At 45.2% G+C, this 20,100-nt stretch overlaps 1 protein-coding gene across 1 annotated transcript in view; it reads right to left on the bottom strand.

The window, feature by feature from the left end:
• Nucleotides 1-19,345, bottom strand: part of wtip (WT1 interacting protein) — a 32,107-nt gene extending 12,762 nt beyond the window's left edge. Inside the window, exons 1-2 of the mRNA XM_086189307.1 lie at nucleotides 17,389-19,345; nucleotides 8,228-8,329 (exon numbers count right to left, since the gene is read on the bottom strand). Coding sequence (XP_086045433.1) covers nucleotides 8,228-8,329; nucleotides 17,389-18,886 — 1,600 coding nt within the window. The 5' untranslated portion in view covers nucleotides 18,887-19,345. The remainder of the gene's footprint in view (nucleotides 1-8,227; nucleotides 8,330-17,388) is intronic.
• Nucleotides 19,346-20,100: the final 755 nt, after the last annotated feature.

The raw sequence follows: 20,100 nt of genomic DNA, 5'->3' as shown, positions 1-20,100 counted from the left end.
TCTTCCCCTTCCTGGCATTGTGCACCGCTCACAAACAGGCTGACAATAGCAGAGTGGAGCCAGTGTGTCCCCATCTTTGACACATGCATGAACGCCACTGTTGAAACCATTAATTGATTAGGACACTGACAAGAAATGCGTCGTTTTCAATGAAAGACACAATAAAGAGAGAAAGCTGCAAACGCGATTATTTCTAATCATTAGTCAACGAATACTGACGCTGGAGAGACTGATGAAGTCACTTTTGAGAATCACTTTAATGGGCTTCCATCATTTTTTTGGGGGGGGGGGATTTTAAATAAAAATTCAACAATTTCATCACACAGGAAAAGCAGGCTGATGTCACAGTGGGCCCAGGTGCAGGATACTGAGCCTCAAGCTCTGAGTGTTGGGGGCTGAATTCCTCTGGGTGAGCCTTCATTCATCAGAATCCAAGTCTGAATCCAATCTAAAAGGAAATTCTGCTACAAACTGGCTTCTGCAGCCCCCTGCCACGCATCTCTCACAGCTTGCCCATTCAAATTCATTTAACAGCAGCGGTGTCTCTTTGGCAGCGCAATGACTTCACCCGAGCCTGGCAGACGATGCACACGGATCTCATAAATCTGTTGGATTAGTCAGATTTAATTGTTGTCCTGGGCCACCATTGATTTTATGGGTGTCCCAGCATGGGAAAGACATGCCCCCCCTAACCCCACCCCCCCCCCCCCTCTCTTTCTAACAGTGAAATTTATGCAATCGCTATATTTCACACACAAACACAGTGTCACAATGCTGGGAGATGGCAATACATTAACACCCACATAAATGGCTGGAGCAGCCGAGGAATGCCGTCCACACAATAGGTGAGACTTTTAAGACTTTGAGACTGAGGAGCAATTAGCATTTTGGTGGCGTGGAGCAAAGAGAAAAGCATGATTGAAGAAGAACTCCGCGTGAAGCAACTCTTAAGAGACACCGTCTTCAAAACCAAGAGGCTAAACTCGCAGGAACAGTGAGGTTATAGAGAAGAGTGCAGCAGCGGGGGCTGCGAGGTGTTGCTGAGTACTCGTCTGTGGCCTCTGCTCTGGGGTTTGGGGTCTGGAAGGTGAACACAAAGGCCCCAGCGTTGATGACTGTGTGGTGCGCTGCTAGGGGAGCGGGCCGACTGAGCAAACGGGGACATTCTTTCTGCCTGAGGTCACTCGCTGGTCCCATTCAACCCCCCGCACCTCTCCAACACCCGCTCTCTGCCCGCTTGCCTCACCGAGAAAAGGAGGGGGAGGGCTCCATCATGCCTGCCTCTCTCGCTCTCTCTCCCCTCTGGCCTTTTGTCACCAGACAGCGCTGCAGAGAGGCAAAACCTCCTCTCAGCACTGCAAGAAAGTACCGGCTTCCCAGTTTGAAAGTTTCAGTTTCAAAGGCAAATTTGAGATGTAGCTGAGAAAAATTAAAACACACAGTTCAGAGGTTCTCTCAAAATAGTTGTGACTGTGACCTTTATTCTGAATCACACAAAGTCGGAAGTCAAAACTGTTCCCTTCACTGATCAACTACCGAAACACTATCACCAACACCCTCCTTTTCAACTGCACACTCTTCGGCATGTACATGCAGGAATCTGAATTTGTGCTAACCCTCTAAGAAGGACGACTGACCCCGTGCCCGTCCGTTTTTGGTCTTTGTGGGGAATGAGGTTTACCATCACGGACACAACGGACAACAGGTCGGACCAACAGTTGAGTAGAAAGCGTAACGGAGGGCAGTGACCAGTGTGCTCCAACTAAATGATGTTGGAGCGCTGCGTTGATTGCAGATGTCATAGCACCGCTGGAAGTGGGACGCAAACGGCCACGTTGGCCTGGGGTTTGCGTTTACTTCGCTGTCAACTGGAGTGTCATTTGACCTGTGATTGAACACCGGTTAAACCCTTTCACATTGCAGCTGTTAGCAGGTTTTTGTGGAGAGTGGAAAAGTTGCTTGAGTGTAATTTATCCCCAAAATGGTGACTTGGAGGGTAAACCCAAGACAGCTGCCTAAAAATGATTAGTAATGACACATAATGAGGGCTGATTTCTGCCCCTCTTTTCTCCTTGAGTGCAGCGTTCCCGTTAAAGCTTTAAGACCCTAATCTCCACATTCCCTCATGTTGCCTGCTTGTAATTTTTGGTCATTCACAGCTCATTCTGCTAATGCACTCATTATGACTGATGGTGTTGCCATGGAAATAAGCGCTGGTGTAATGAAAGAGGACTGATGTGTCACCATGGCAAAGGTACTGTTTGACTACATCTTCCTGAGCTGAGCAGCATAACTTGAGTTTCTTTGCACACTGGCACTTACACTTGCTTCCATGAAGAAACCAGCGACACTTAACTGGCATCCATCGTTCTGAACATGGCTTTAATTCCTAAAAAAATTAATTGTTATTGGTATCTTTTCAAACAAAGCAGAGAAAATGGAGTGGGCATGTTGGGGGAGTGTTGCAGCAACTGCAACAGGATCCAAAATGAATTGTGCACAGTAGAAATGATCACAAGCAAAACAGTGTCAAACTGTTCACGTTACAACAAAGTTGAACAGAAATGTGCATCTCAAAGTATTTGATCAGCCAAAGCAGAGCCTTGTGGGAAGCAATTACGTTGATCCAGGGTCTTTAAGGCTACTAAAGGAGCATGTCTTTCAGATGCATCACAAGTTATTGTCTGTAAATTGACTGAACAGAGTTTCATGGTCCGATTGAAAAGGTGCCTTAAGCCTGGATTCTCTCCATTGGCAGGGGCGAGCTTGCACAGATGTCTGACTGTATAGAAGTCTGAGAAAATATCCCAACATCTGGCTTAATTTATTACCTCATTAAATCGTTTCCTAGCATGTTTGTTGTCTCAATTACTAACTCAGGTCTTCTTCAATGCAGCATGATGCAATGCAGCCTATCTTGAGGGTGAGTAGAAACAGGCAATCAAGGCAGGTAAGCTTTAGGCCGTGGCGTCCTTGTGACGGGCAAGTTATGACCACGTCTGTCAGATGCACCTCCAGCTGCAAAAAGTCAAGACGGCAAGTAACAACAGCTGTCGCCAACTCTGCGCACTTCCTCAACAGTCGTAGGTACAAGCACATTGATAATCCTGGATATCCCTTTGATATATGAAGACATGGAAGCTTGAGGAAGTTGTGGCTTCTTAGGATGAATTCTGACATCTCCAGCGCTCTCTGACCTCTTACAGGCTTGTGAAAGCAACTAATGACCGACTGTCTGCTGCAAAGTTTGGGATTATTTTCTGAGCGTAACCAAAGAAAACTTGCCCGATGAAGACACTAACATTTGGTTGACTGTCAGGGGGCAGCTCTACTGATAATATGCTGCATTTCACAGATGCGCGAATCCAGTTTTGCTGCTCTGAGCCTGCCGGTGATGACACAAAATAGCTAGTAAGAGTTTCAAATCTTCAGTTTCTGCTCGGTATGGAAGTAGACTATTCACGTCCCTTCAATAAGAATCAGTGTCAGAGATTTCAGAGAGCAAGACAACATAAGGTGTCATGTGACGATGACAGCTACCAGTCTGAGTGGAAATGTTACTGCTCTAAAAGACTGTTATTTGCATGTTATCCTCTCCACATTCTTTAGTCACAGACAATAAAGCAGGCTAATTAGACGTATCGTTCTTGCTCTTGTTGTTCGAGAGTCATCACTCAGTCTCTCTGTTGTCTGCCTCCTCTCAGCTCTGGCAGAAACCCGAGCTTTGGACTGGAGAGAAAGGTGGATGAAAGTGGAGACTGCATTACAGAGGGAGTTTCAAATGGATTTGTAAAACATGCACTGGTGGGATTTCTGAGTATTTTTTTGGTGAAAACTCAGCAGTAGAAAATGTTTTCCACTGTGAGAGAGTGATGCAGTTCTCAGTAACATATCGACCTGTTCTGTCACCCTGATGAGAAGCCAAACTTTTCACTTTGTTTTTTTATCCCAGATTTTGACCATCATTTGCCACGCTGAGGAATTCTGAAAGATGTGACTTCAAGAGAGAACATCTGGTGAGGTGAATGGTTAAGCGGTAAGATTTTAAAGTCCCAAATGGCTTTGATATTTAAAAAAGGGATTAGAAGTTAGTGCCTTTTTTTTTTTTTCAGCAGATGAAAGGGGGGCAGAGAGTGGGAGATTTACTAGAGGTGCTAGAGAGTGCTTTCATAAGTACAACTGCAAAGCTGGTGCGGCTATAGCAGCAGAACGGCTTCTGGAAATGTGGCAGCAATTGCAGAGTCTGACAGTTCTCCAACAGTTAAGAGAGGTGAAGAAGAAGTGTGTGTGTGTGTGTGCGTGTGTGTGTGTGTGTGTGTGTGTGTGCGTGCGCATGCATAGCTCCTGTTGGACATATGTTGTTCATAATATCCTCTAGTCTTTGATGTCCTGATATTTTTGTCATTTTGTGTTTGGAATTTGCTCGCAGACAAGCTGTGAAATTCTCTTTTGTGGTTTAATGGGTTTCAGATCATCAACAGATAACTTCCCCCTAAGATCATCCGACCAATCACGTTGGCCCTGCATGGAAACGAGAAACAATCAAATGAAACCGTTGTTTTCACCTGAACTTTCAAACATTTCAGAAACATTTTGTCCGAAATCTGATAAAATAATGATGTGCACAGCAACACTGTGTATCCCAAGTCTAAAAAGAAAAACTCATTTGAAAACTATCATGTTCTTGTCCTCCAACACGTAGCTGCAGCCTGATCTGAGCTCTAGGTTATGATATAGATCCCGACAGCAACACAGCATCGGGTCCGTCTATTATTCATTACATGAAGAGGATGAGCTCAGCTACCAGAGAGGTTCAGCTGAGGATATAAACATCGCTAAAGGCTTGTTGCCGTCGGCTCGCTGACCTGCTGCTAATGAGGACGCTGGTGAGAGGTTGGTATCGAACGAGCCGTGTTTTACTCCTCAAGACTTGTGATGACATTTAGTGAGCGAGCAGTGCACGAGAGAAAGGAAATGCAACAAAGTGACTTGTGTATTTCTGTACATCGCATTCCTCGGTTCAAATACACGCAGTGATCAGGATGTTCTTACATGCTGTTTATGTTATTTATAAAAGACACTTTCCGCAGCGTCGCCTCACGCTGATCACAATCCAATTATTGCTCATGCGACAGCTGAAATCATTGCGCCTGTAAATATGATGCATGAAACCAGCAGCTAAACAAAAAGAATGTTCCCGTTTTTTCCCCAGCCCTTCGCCGGCTCTCAGGTGCAACTGGTGGTGGAGCTGAATGATTTGAGAAAATTCAAGCCCCTGAGCTCTTTTCTCCCGCCAGGGCTTTTAGAGGCTGTTTTGATTACTTTAACACAGGAGTGAGTCATCAGCCTGACAACTGACTGCTCATCCAGCCCAGTTGCAGGCTGTTTATTTTTTCATCTTCCTCTGAGAAGACATGCTTGGCGCTTCACACTCACACACGATAAATATTCACTCCGGTGAACAACTAATTAGGTGCCAAGCTTTGAACGTGCAACTTGTGCAGTGAACCCGTGAACGTCAGGAGGAACATCAAGTCAACAAAACTTGTGACTGACCTTTTACTCAGTGGATAAAGAGAAATAAATAGTATTATGATAATAATACTCAAGTTTTTAATAGCTGCTGGCTCACACTTATACCTCTTCAGCAGCAGAAGAATGCAGTGGTTCTGAATGTCGATGTGTGTGTCACGCTGAAATGTGGTACTGGAAACACTTACTGTTGAAGGGAGAACCACAGAGGGGGTTGAAAAGTTTTTGGCAGGTTTTCTCAAGTCGGCAGATACATCTTATCAAAGCGCTAACATCACAAACCTGCACAGGACATTACAGGTATGCAGATGACATCGAAATGAAGCCGAGATCAAAGACGGGTCTCGTCTGAGCAAGAACACCTACAGGTGTCGAGATCAAAATGAAGGTGGAGTTCAAAGACGGGTGTTGTCCCAACCATAACTACTGAGTATTTGTGTAAATGTGGGTTTCCCGCGTGTCAAAAGATAGACTGTACTTGTCCTTGGAGCAGTCGATCTTTGCAGCATCGATGTTTTGTCCCACTCCAACGACTTACATCTCTGCTTTACTTTTACGTTATGAAGCGTCAAGATCCCTCAGGTCATCTGGGACAAGTCTATTCCAGACATTAAAAAAGCCATAATTGACACTTCTACTGTAGGCACCGCAGGCCTGAGACTTGATTTATTCCTTTAGCCAAACCTGTACCACCACTGTAGAAACAGCAGCGGTCACAGGCACAGGCTCCTCTTTTGATCCTCCTCTGATGCTCCAAAATCAAAACCAGTTGGGAGTGGAAGCAAGTCTTAAGGTGCACACTTAGCAATCTAAAACAACTGGTGAACTTCAAAACACATGCGTCAAGACGCTTGCTATGATGGGCCTTCGGTGTTCCCACAACAAGAACCATACAAGGTGAAGCTACCTTTAGCAAATCAGGGCTTAAATATCATTGTTAAATGGAGCTTTAACATAAATGTAATAGTTAACCTCTTCAACTAAGCATCTGCTTGTTTTTCTGTTTCTTTTTTCCCTTTGTGTGTTTGTGAACAGCCTCGTGTCTGAATACTGCTGTGTAATATTTCTTGCCTTGACCAGCTTATTCTAGGCGATACTGATATGTTAACACATGCCAGATCCACCATGCTACCGATCCTAACGGCTGCCTCGGGCCTAACTAAAAGACAGTTAGATGGTTTGTTGCACAATTAGAGCTGAACTGACCTTACAGGTCCTCAAAACGGGGTCCACTTGCATGTGTGTGTGTGTGTGTGTGTGTGTGTGTGTGTGTGTGTGTGGGCGCGCGCACGCACAAACTGCACATGTGTTTGCATGCACTCCTCCATGTGCCGTTGAATGCGAACCCATGCCAGGCCTGGTACACTTTGTGACTGTTTGATTGAGGTCCCCCAGGGAAGGTTGGCTGAAGTGGAGGAGGGTAGTTTGCATTCTTGGCCATTTCATGAAAAAAGGGTGCAACCATGGGAGTAAGCCAAGAGGAGGGCTCAATTATGCATGGTTAAACAAAGCCCAAGGCTACCAGCAAGCAATGTCTCAGCAAACCCAGCCTCACTCTGGAGCTCTAGACTCCAGGAGGACCCTACTTAGAGGCGCGCACACACGCATGCACAAAAACTTAAAAAACAAATAGGGACATAAGAACATAGCTACTGATAAATCACTGGATCGTGTTATGACAAGTGTAGCCACTTTGAAACTTAACTTCTCAGAGGCCTTCAAACCACCGCTTAAAAGAAAACATTCCCATTCACATGAGGTCAAACGATACATCAGAGTTTATATTAGCAATAAACCATCTCGAGAGTCAGGCCGGCCCGGGGAGCTATCACAGTTAACAGCCCGCACTGAAAATGACTTGTGAACTAATTGTAGACATGATTTCTCCAATAAACGCAACAATAACTCTCTCAGGAGCTGTCTGTGGTTTTCATCAAACGGTAATAAATTCCGACATTGCTGTTTTAGGATGTAATCACCTCACACCCACAAATAATACCGTCATTAAAGAGGAATTCTAGGCTTCCCTGGAGATAATCTAATTGTTTTACAAGTAAATGTTTAAACAACAACAACAACAAAAATCAAACACAAGCAATGAGAATTCACTTCTAAATAAATAGACCTTTAAATGGAAGAGCAGGGTTACTGGAACTGAGTTGGTCTGATCCGGGTCAAAAGCTATTTTTCCACAACAAATCTCACAACTACAGCAACTGGACACTCAGCATCTGGCCCCTTTTTCTTCAGACACAATAAATCGGAAAGTATGAGGGTTTGGTTACATGTAAATTATAGGCAGTTCTTCCAGAGCTGGAGGGGGTGGACTGGAGGATCAGTGTCCATGTATAGTACACATATGAATGGAAGCAACCTGCCTAAAAAGCTTTCTCCCGACATCTTCCTCTTGTTTCCCTGGGAAACAGGAGAGGAGGGCAGGAGTCGGGTGACAGGAACTTCTGAAACAAACACGCACACACACACACACACTTATACTTGGAACCCAAGAACCGATTTAATTCGTCTTGAAGAGCAAATAATGTCAGCGTTTGATTTCGCTGGGTCCCTATTAGCTTGTTCCTGCTGTTACTCTACTGGAAGACGTCAAGACGCAGCGTCAGAAAGCGTCCAGGTGGGCTACAGACCCAACCGTGGGCCATTTTTGTCCCTCGCAGATTCTGACGGTCTGACTTACCACACGAGCAGCAGGTGAAGCAGTTGGTGTGGTACAGGTTTCCCATGGCCTGGCAGGCTTGGCTGGCTCCGTACACTCCCTTCCCACATTTGACACAGATACCTGTCGGACACACAGACGGTTGGTCAATTGCAGTGACCTGAGCAAACTACAACTACAAAAAAAAAAAAAAAATTGGGAAATTGGGTTCGTATAAGAGCACCCGTCCACTTTTTTCCTTTTATGATCAGGTACCTGAGACTCTTTTTTTCTGAATATCCTCATGATTTGACCTGTGAGTGGACCGGCAGCATGACTCACGTCAGTGTACAGCAGGTTCCTGATCCAAGGAAAGCTGTGGAGTGGAATCTGTATCGATGCGTAGTTCAGCACCATCATTCTCCATATCCTATCAGTGATTTAAGTCAATATTGCCACCTATTTCCGATATTCCTGATCTGATATCCCATCTCTACTATTTAAGTGATCTCAAGAACACCTCTGGGGTGTGTTGACCTCATTCAGATTAGCTAAACGGTGACAAATCAAGGCACAAAAGGGTTTCAGCTGATGTTTCCTGCTGCATTATCAGTGGATGAGTTGACGAGGTCAATCATCCTAAATTTGTCACCGGACAAAGATAACTCCAGTTTTCTTTTGTGTAAGCCTGCTCAAAATCACACGCTGTATACTGGACCTGAAAGATATTTGATATCTAAGCAAGCAGACGATCAGGAGCATCGGTCACAAACGAGCAAAGACACCTGTGCTGCGTGCTGCTTTGCACTGATCATAAAACTGGGCATAAAACTCCATGCAATTTTTAACGTATTCATCATTCTTTGACTCTCAACACCAAGCACCATGTGACACCAACTCTGATTTACTCTTGCTTGGCAGCTGAGAAGTCTGTTAGAAATTGTGTGGCGTCAGAAGAGCTTTTACTATTCAATGACGACACTGACGGGTGCGCACCAGTACAACCGATCAATTATTAGACTAGATTAGTTCATCAGAGCACAGGTCAAGTTCATATTTCTGTTAATGCAACGGCTCAACCAAACGTGATCACAATCTCACAACTCTCACGACTACAGTGTTTTCCAGAGGCAGTTTTCATCACGTTCCCCTCTGAAGCCAAAATCACAATAAAATTCAGAGACGTTGCATTACGTCAAACCCTGAAACCAAACACGTCGACGCATTATTAAGATACACAGCTGCGCTTTCGTTTAATGGCTACAGATGTGTAGCGCCTTCTTGCTGAAAACAGAGAGAGACCATCACGGTGACAGCCACAACTCACAAGCAATATGTCTTCAAAATGATTTCTTCTAAATTTACATATGTCAAACTACTGAAGTTTCCATGCATTACATCATGCTGTGTGAAGCATCACAGAGGCTCGCCGCTGCAGGAAAGCTGATGCTTATATTAAAATGTGCTGAAAGGAAACGTATTAAAAGGAGGCTAGAAACAAGGTCTGTACCCTAGCGAGAGGCCGACTCTGTGTTACTCATAGCAGGGGAAAAAATGACTTTTTCCAGAGGGAAACTTTTGTACCATGAACTTAGTATTTTGGTTCTTTCTTTTATTACAACTTGTCTTTTAGAAACTTGACTTTGATGCTTGATGCTTGATGATACACCTGATTTACACAAATTCTTCCTCCGTATTCATGGCTCTTTCCAGGATTTACCAAATTAAGGCCATGAGGTCAAAAGTTCCCCAGCATAATCAGAATGTTCACATTTCAAAGTAACCACCATGTTTCTCTAACAACATCAGTTACCCAAGAAGGTTTTTGCAACTTAAGTAGTACAGCCTATCAGCATCCTAGAGACGAACGGCTGTCAGCTACAGCCCTGGTTCAGGTGCAGTAACAGCCAGACATCAAAAAACAATGGGCGAGAGGCAGGGTTCCCCCTGGACGGGTCACCAGTCCATCGCAGGGCCAACACATAGAGACAGACAACCATTCACACTCACAGTCACACCTACGGTCAATTTAGAGTATCAATCAGTCTCATCCTCTCTTGATGTCTTTGGACTGTGGGAGGAAGCTGGAGTACCAGAGAGAACCCACACAGGAACAGGGAGAACATGGAGACTCCACACAGAAAGACCCCGTGCCCGAGCCAGGGTTTGAACTCAGACCCTTCTCGTTGTGAGGCGACAGTGCTGACCACTGTGCCATCCCATTTTTCAATCATTTGCATTATTTGTTAAAGGCTAATCGTGTGTTGAAATACCATGTTAAGTTAGATATTGTGGTGCTGCAGAGAAGTTCTGCCTAACATGTTGAAGGATGTCTGGGTCGACCAGATCCATCCCAAATTGAGACTGATCCTTAAGTATGCATCCAATAAGTATATGTGTGTATATAAAACACACATATACACACACACACACACATATATATATATATACACACTGTATTCAGGATGCACTGCAGAACCCGGAGAGAGGCCATCGGCAGGTACACAGCTTAAAAAGTAATCTGAGACACAGAAATACACTCATAAACCAGAACCAACCAACTATGGAGCGCTGTGACCTTTAGTGGAAAAATATGAGATAGTGAAGAAAACACAGTGGATGCAGCAACAGCAGCAGACTAAAGAGCTCCTAACTCTCTCGCACAAGACGGCCTCCATCGGGGTCACATTCCTCAGGGAGTGCAGGGTCAAAGCCTGGGTGGGGTGAGTCCAGGGTCACTGTGCCTACAGGATACAAGACTGCACATGATCCCTACTGGGGAGCACCAGTAACTTGTCCTCCTCCCATTGACAAACTATTGCATTAACTTATCTTTTAGATATATACAGGATGGAGTGACGCAATCCTAGAATTCCCTGAGACAATTACTTCCCTTACATAACAGCTGCAGTGTGTGACATTGCGAAAACAGATAAAGGACAAGGAACCGGAAATGCACCCTTCCCTAAACCCTTTAGAAGTGTTTGCACTTATCAATTAATCTGAATCATAGTCAAATATTGTCATTTCCTGTGGAACCCGAACTTGTGACTGCACACATACGCTCAACAGAGATAACGGAGGAAAAACCTGTGATAAGAAGGAATGAGTCAACCTGAAATCTTAATTGGTTAAAAGACTTTTGCCAAATGAATGTCTGATAGTTTTACTTGATGTTTTTCAGTCCTAATAGTGGCCCGAGTGACCATCAGACCACTCTGTAAATCGGAAACATTTTTTTATAAACTCAGTGAGGCGCCGACTGTAAATAAAAGAGCCCTCTTGTGGCCTTTTAATCAGAGGAAGATGCAGGTGCTGAGTATTTGCTCACACATCACATTATTGGTAAGAATTCATCAAGTTTAATTTGTTGTTTTCTTCAGGGCTTGTCATTCGAGCTGTATTGCTTTTTAAACAACCATCCATCCATTTTCTATAACGTTGATCCGTTAAGGGTCACGGCGGGGATGGAGCCTATCCCAGCCGACAATGGGCAAGAGGCAGGGTTCACCCTGGATGGGTCGCAGGTAGCAGGTATCACTTTTATTTGTTTCTGAGAACGATTCACTCTTGACAAGAAACACAATTCACTCACTTTGCCTTTATGATAATAATAATAATAATAATAATAATGCCAAATATGTCTGGAGTATTTGTCCCTGTATTGTTTCTGCTATTTGATTCTTCCCTTACTAGCTGTTGATTACTTCCCACTGTTGTGGTGTCCTTCCTGTTTCTCCTTCCAGTGACAAACGCGTATTTTGGCATCTCACTGCCTTATAAACGCTTCCCTTTTTCACGTGAGCAACAACTGAACCTGGATGAGGTGAAGCCAGACAACAGAAAGGAAGTTGAAGCAACGACTGTCTTCTGCATTACAGCAGCAAACTTCCTATTCTGGATATTTACGGAATACAAAGAACATGAACAGCCCTTGTTCTCTCTTGAACTCTAAATATAAATATCATATTCGGTGTATATTGGCATACTGCACATACCTGGATCTGAGTTTGTTTAGCATTTACAAGATGATAGAAGAAGAAGAAGAAGAAGAAGAAGAGGAAAAGGAGGAGGGGGAGGAGGAGAGGTTAGCCACCAAGGATTTGTACCAGACACAAAACAGAGAGTGATGCGCTCATATACAGGACTTTGACCACAGACACTGAGATTCCAATTCAAAGGTTTTCTGTTGTCATTTGTGTGGGTCAAGCGACAAAACCCCTCAGTCTCGTGTGGATTAAAACAGAGCCTTTGACAAAGTTAAACACACACAGTTAAAAAAAAAACTCCCTGCCAGAAAGCCTGAGAGACAACTTCATCCCTGCGTGTAAGAGACACTTGGCTTGAAGGAGAGATAAAGAATATGGAGTTATCTTTTTTTTTTGGTTGTAAACTATGAACCAGCACAAACATGGCAAACGACAAACATCACATAGGACACCATGATGGGAACATCAGCCACCAGAGTTTCTCTCCATTCAAAAGTTTTGTCATCCTGCTACCCGTTTACCACCGTACACTGTTCTTGACACTAAGGCTCCAACAAACATGTCTCACAATCAGCTACAACTGACTCACCACACACACACACACACACACACACACACACACACACACACACACACACACACACACACACCTCTCTGTGTGCCTACAGGATAAGTCACAGTCTCTCTGATTTACAAAGCCAGTGGAGCAGCATAAGGACAGAAATATGTTAGAATCTATATTTCAGATGACAAGCTAAGGACTATGAGTGACCAGAGACACAGAAAAAAGGTTTTTTTTACCCCTTTAATGGGACCACATAACTACATCTCTATCCAGTATACAGCTTCACATGAACACAAGTAGCCGTTTTAAAACTCAAAATTTTATTTCTACCTTGTTGCTACTAATCTGTTCAGTTGCTATGCATTTACGGGACCTTCAGAATTGGTCTTTATTTGTTCATATTAAAGCTGTATTGCAGAACATCAGGTCATAAGCTCTGCTGTAGCCTTCCCTACTGTTGCTACTCAATTAGATTACTTATACACATTTAAGTTAGCAAAGGCTAACCAGAAGTAGCCGGCTCAGCCAGCAGAAGTCTCTGGTGTGCATGCTGTGCCCATGGGAGCATGCTCAGGATGCAGCCTCCCTGCAGCGAGGGAATGTCTCCAAAGGCACAAACTCCACATTGTGTGACGTGAAGAGATTTACCTGGTTGTGATGAGCTTAATTAGCATCGTGTGAACGCAACTGGCGAGGGCTGGAATATAAGGGACATTCGTTTATTACTTTCATCTCTATGGTTCTGTCTATTTACAAAAACTACAGGTGTTGGCTAGACTGCCAAGCATTCTTACAATGGAAACTTTGTCATGTCAAATCACAAAAGGTACACAGGGACAAACATCATGTGATTTGCAGATTTTCACTCAAATGCTGCAGTCCTGTGAGTGTGTGGTTACCATTTTACAGGGCAGAGGGGAAATCTCTGCAGCTCTCTTCTCATTTTTGTAAAAACAGGAAGCTGAATCCCTCATGTGCCCATTGCATAACATGTCCATGTGGCAACGACAGGATGTTGTGTATTCACTGGGGTTAAAAATAAAACGGTATAACTCGGTGCGCATACATCGCCACACCTTTGAACTAAACCCTGCTCAGATCAGAGCTGCTCCGAGACAGCATTGCGGGAACACACGGAAAGATTCATACTGATCCACCGGGTGCTGAAACCCACTCAGGTGACGAGTATGTAAAGAAATATCTGGTTAATTCCAAGAGGTCGGGAAACGTAACAGGGAAAATAAAGCAAAAAGCGAAAAATATTCAGACGTCATAGTAAAATCAATATTAAGATCTTGAAAATTCAAAATTAAATCAGTCACGAATTCAGCCGTCAGTTCTATAAACATACTGGACTTTATGTTCCAGCATCACTGAAAACAGATCGTGCTGTGAGATGTACCAGGCATGTTATGAAACTTAAATGCCAAGAATTTTATGTGTGTCCCTGACTTCTTAGAGCACAATATCACTCCAAATATATAGGCAGGTTATGTAAAAGCTGTCAATCATATAAATAGAGGGAAACATCGGCAGATTGCTTGTGCGCAGAAACGCGGCCAACTGCTTGAAAAGCTCTGCACGGCTGACAGCACCGATTCGGTTGCTTCAGACAGAGGTGGTACATGCATCTTCCCACTATCATGCTTCTGTATGTGCATCATTTAACGGTCCGAGAGAGCGACGTGGCATCAATACTAAGCACCGAAACCTCACCGCAGCCAACAGAGCAAAATATACTTGAGCTTCAGAGAACAACAAAGGGAAAGCTTTGAAGTGCTGCATCACATCTCAAAAATACTACAACCGTTACACTTCCCTAAGGTTGGAGTGCGACTTTCCAACACAGTCTAAATCTGCACACTGTTTACGCTTTGGAATTGTGTGAATACACTGAAGTCCAATTTGGTGCACAGGTGGTGTGTCAGTTCTTTAACTTCTGAGTGGAGCAGAAAATACCAGGTTACCTGCCCGCCGATACCAATATCAGTATTGGGAGTATGAAAATTCTAATGTCAATTTATCAGTTTAAATTACGTAACATTAAGTTACATGTTAAGTTCTGATTCCAGTAGAAAAAAAAAATAAAAATCAGCAAATATTCTTTTTGCAATGATGCTTCAAAAGTAGTTATCGAAACTTATGACAAAGATAGGTGATGGGGGTAGGATATACTATAGCACGGCTTAAAAATAAAATGATTGTCCAAAAATCACAAAAGTGCACCGAAACGATCATTTAAGTTAAAAAATATAATTCACATCAGCATATATCGGTCAACATACACACCGAATCATATCATCACCCCCTTGGTACATCAATCTCTCTACCTTCAACAGTCCAACGCAACGAGGGCAAAAGGTTAAACAGACGACAAGTTAGAATGTTTGCCGTCATTCACAACTAAGTCACAAACGAGTTCAAGCAAGCTGAATAATTCCATGACTCACAGATGGGACTTGGTCACATCAAAACATTCTAAATGTATTGGAATTTGAATTTAAAAATATGCATGTAAATGTAATCATAGACTTTAGAGTCTATGTCTCAGTCTCCAACTGCTGTTTTGGTACCTATATAGCAGATAGGCGAGTCCGGTGCGTGCGTCCCCTCGAGACGTGATACTCCCTGCCTTTATTTATTGGCAAATAACCTGCAGCAATGTAGAAAGTGTAAAACCTTGTTATTTGTACACAACTTGAAGAGACCACCCACATCTTTACGCCTTTCTTCACTTGAAGAACAACGATCCTGGTGCTTTATTCTCTTGTGGCTCTTCATCATAACCCACAAATATGGATTTCTGGAGAATTGCCTATGAATTAAAATGATCCTGATACAGCGATGTGAGCATTTCTAACTTCCAAATCAAGCAGCAGTAGATCACATTTCCAGCATCAAAGCCTGGAAACTTAGCACCATTTCAGGGGAAGTCTTCCCTGGTAAGACACGGAGGAGAATTGCACACATCAGAGGATATCGTAGACTTAATAAATTATACATCTACTCACATGTCAAGTGGGATTTCTGCATCTAAAGTTTAGAATTTATGGAAATGAGTCTGCAGCAGAGGACACAGGGCAGTTGTCCACAAGTCAGCATTTGTGTGTCACGCAGGCATGTGCATGACTACTGCCATTATAATTCTGGGCAGGTGATCAGACTTGACCCCCACCAACTATGTCTGGCCCGCCAGCCAAGATCGTGTGCCAAGTATCTGGTGTTGCCCGACTCCCCACTGGCTGGTTAATGAAGGGCTTCGCGGGGGAGTTGGGGTGGGCTAGCGGTGGAGAGGAGAGGAGAGGAGAGGAGAGGAGAGGAGAGGAGGGGACTCACTCTGCTCCCTCAATTGCAGGCCTGTATCGGGCCAGCTGTTGATTTACAGCTCCTTCGCCACCACAACAAACACAGGCCACACAAGGGCCGGCCAGCAGAGCAGAGTGGGCAGTGTGGGACACTGGCAGTCAGTGCTGGCCTCCCTCCCTCCAAAAAAGCCCCAGCGATCCATTTCTGTACTGTCGCTACGGAAACAGAGCCGTCTCTATTGGGCTTGGTCTGACTGCATTCTTCCCTCGCCCTCCCTTTCCTTTCTCTCCTCATGTCTATTTCTACCCTTGTGCTTCTCTCTCCATCGTCTGTCCTCCATCCTTCTTCTCTCACCTGCTTCTGGAAAGCAAATCAGCAGCTGTCTCAGCCTCAATGTGTGCGAGAACTCGCTTATAAAACAAGCCAGTGTCCTCCAACTGCAGGCGGGCTGCTAATTCAAAGGTAGACAGCAACTTCCTCAGCAGGGTTACTGATGTGTCAGCGCTGATGAGGGGGAACATGTACGGTCTCTTCATCACAGGGCCATGTTTCAACGCCCAAACACGACACTGACAACAAGTATCACGACCCCAAATAGCAGAAGGAACTTCAAGTTGCAAAAGTTGGTACATCCCTGCTGCCAGACTCACAATGACCCAACCACAATATTCCCCTCCAGACGATAACTAATCGCATCGAGACCACACTGCTGTGAATGACCGAAGGGCGTCTGCCCTGGCAGAACAGAGGGTTCCATTGAGTTTGAGGGAGCACTGTGCAAATGTTAGCTGTGCCAAGACAGAAATTACAACTGCCCTGCAAAGTCACTCTTATCTGTCATGAACAGACCAGCTGGGGGGTAACTGAGCAGGTGAAAATGGTGCAGTAACACCTATTTCTGGAGAAAATGAAAGTTGCAGTGTTCACCCGTCTGCGTCACGATGTTATTTCATGCTGATAATATCACTTGTTTGCTCATTTGGCGCCAAGAGCAAGCAGCTACAAAGACTCAATGAACCGTTCCTGAAGCTTGCTTTAACTGTGCTGTATTAAAACCAGGGTTTGTGTGAAACAGCATCAGTACCTTCGCACCAGAAATGAAAGAGAAACTCAACATTGACCTGAATGATCTGGTTGAGCTGAGTTGAGGTCCATTTTCGTTACATTCTAGTTAAATACTGGGTTAAAGAGAGCTATGTGCTAAAAAATTCACTCATGATGAAATCGACACATGCAAAACAACTTTTTTCTGTATGTTTTTGCAGCCCTGCCTCCTTGCACATGTCACGCTTTGGTAAGTCAGTTGTAAATACATTTCCAGCCACAAACTTAGTAGTACCTACCAAAGTACTCCTTTTTCATGTGCATCTCTAACTCCTTCTCCAGCTCCAGGGTGAGCGCCTCCAGCCGTCTCTCCGCCTGACTGGGCCCACTCTCTCTGCTCGGGGTCACCTGGTAAGGCAGCTTGAACCTCTGGCCTGAGGGAGCCGTTTTTGAGGACACGCCATAACTAAATGACGGTGACCCCGCGGTCATCTCCGCAGCCCCGCACGTTTGGGGCGACTGCTGCAGGGGCTCTGGCACCACCGAGAGCCCCTGGAGGTGAATGCGATTCTGGATCCCGTTGGAGTCACCAAAATCCTGCAGAAGCGTGTCCTCGTGTAGACTGCTGCCCAGCATGGAGGACCTGGGGGAAGGCAGCTGCAGATCTGGGTAGGTGCTCATAGACCCCCTGGAGCTACGGGAACTTCTGGAGCTGTGACTGGAGATGCTGGACCGGGGACTAACCACGCAGTTGGCGGTCGTCCCCGGTCTTGCGCTCCCGTCTTGGCTGCATATGCTTGACCGCGGGCTCGCCAGCGGGGCTGCGTGTAAAATAGACGCCTCAAACTCATGGTTGACCACGGGCCCATACCGTGAATCAGAGTAGCTGGACCTGGGGCTGGTGGTGAAGGAGTACTGGCTGGCCGTGCTCGACCTGGGGCTGGCGTGTCTCTGGTCGTAGCCCATGCTGATGCCGCTGGTGCGGTTGCTGCTGGGCTTGCTGCAGCAGTCACAGCTGTTCAGGCTGGCCCGGGGGCTGGAGTGTTTACTTGTGTCGCTGGCGGTGCTTGCATAGCTGGATCTGGGACTGAGGACACTGGTTCCCTCACAGTGAACCATGCTAGACCTGGGGCTGGTGTACCTGTCCTGGCCCGGTACCACTAAACTAGTACGCGGGCTGCTTATGCTCGACCTCGGGCTGGCATGCTTGCTCTGCTCCTGAGAGGAGAGGGAGGATGCCAGGCTAGACCGGGGACTGGTGGCGTTATGCCTCCCGTCGTGGCTGCTGGAGATGCACACACTGTTGCACCTGTTGCCGGGCAGGGCCGTCGGCTTGTTGAGGGGCACGCCGTCAAAGGCGGAGCCGGTGCTGTACCTGTGACCCTGCACCTCCAGAGAATATCTCCGGTGCCTCTCGGAGGCGCCGGTGTAGCACGGCAGAGCCACTTCGGATTTGGTGCAACAACCCTCCTCACTGTAAACCGCGTCTCTTTGAGGAGCACAAAAATCTACTGGAACGGTCCGGTTGCAGTTAACTGGACGCACCGGAGCCGCGTTGTAGACTTTATTCCCCGTGGTGAAATTCTCCACAGTGTGATGCTGCTGCAGGAGCACAGAGGTTCCATTCATTGGCTTACTTTTATACTCCGCGACCGCCGGAGCCGAGAAGTCTAAATCGGGGTTTATCACCAAGTCTCTCCTTGCGTTGTACATCCCGTCCTTATAAGCATCATACAGGGAAAGATCCTCCATCATCTTACTGGCCCGGAGTCCTAAATCTTCCTGGTAGTGCTCCATGTTGTGCTCTCGAGGGGCGAGAAACAAGTTCAGTGTGCTCCGCTCCGCGTGCCAAACTAGTGAGCACCGCGGAGCACTAATTGCATTTCACATGGAAATCAAAACAAAAAAAAAAAAACAACGAAAAAAAACCAAAACGCCGCGGTACAGACGTCGCTCAATTACGGAAAACCAGCGACGTACATGAGAACCCTCCGTCGTGCGCACAGCATCGCCTTCCTCCGCTTTCCCCCCACCTTCGCCCGAGAAAAACAAAACTCTTTCGCGCAGTTTCAGCCGACGGGGATACGTTTGTCAACTTCAGTTTTTGTTAAGTTGAAAGGTCCTTACAGTCAATGGCGCGCTGCGCGGAGGAATTTCCCCTTGTTGGGTTTTCCTCTAGATTTCTCCTACGCGCACTATATGAGACATAAAAACCTGGCTGGATAATCTCGTTCTTCATAAATACTCCTTGCGTATGAGTTAGAACAAGCAAGGTGACTAAGAATACAAGTAAAATCCAGTTTGAAGCGGGGGGACTTGTTCGCGCAGAAGGAATGCGGGGATGAAGACGGGATGCGCTGCGCCCCTCTGGAATGTGGTTAATGCTGCAGAGAAACAATGATTGCGACCAACTCAGCAAGGGGCTGCCGGCTCTGAAGAGAGAATAGTTTAGAGAGAAGGGGACGTCTGCATTCATCCCGGGCGGACTAAAATACCACACAAAGCTCGCCTCACCTGGCCCCGACTCATTTTACACCAGCAGTGAGCTGATTTAGAGGACAAAGCAATTTCTAACTCAGGTTTATCCACTTTATTCAGCCTGTTAAAAGATTCTCAGGCAGGTTGTAATTAACCCAAGTGAATTAATATTATCATTTTATCAAGAGAAGGATTTCAGCTGTACCCATTAGCTTCTCATTTTAATAATATATGCACCTTATGTTGGTGAGAATATAGGCTATAAAAAGGGACAATACACAAGAAGCAAAATTTCAAAAAACAAAAACAAAAAACGGTATAAGTTTGATTTTGGAGATGTTAATTTTTCTTTGGACTAAACCGTGAGCGCCATAGCGTGTGAACACAATACTTCTCCCGTGTAAAGATGTGGAAAGCCTCAAACATCCATGTCATATATTAAATAATTTATTCTCTTTAATACCCTTACACAGTATACTACACATTTTTCCTTGACTTTGCACCCGTTTATACACTCGATACTCTTTTGGTAC

This window comes from Aulostomus chinensis, chromosome 2 (assembly GCF_037954235.1).
Source record: "Aulostomus chinensis isolate RoL2024-O1b breed Wild chromosome 2, RoL_Achi_v1.0, whole genome shotgun sequence".
Classification (NCBI taxonomy): Eukaryota; Metazoa; Chordata; class Actinopteri; order Syngnathiformes; family Aulostomidae; genus Aulostomus; species Aulostomus chinensis.
This window is presented reverse-complemented; position numbering and strand designations above follow the sequence as displayed.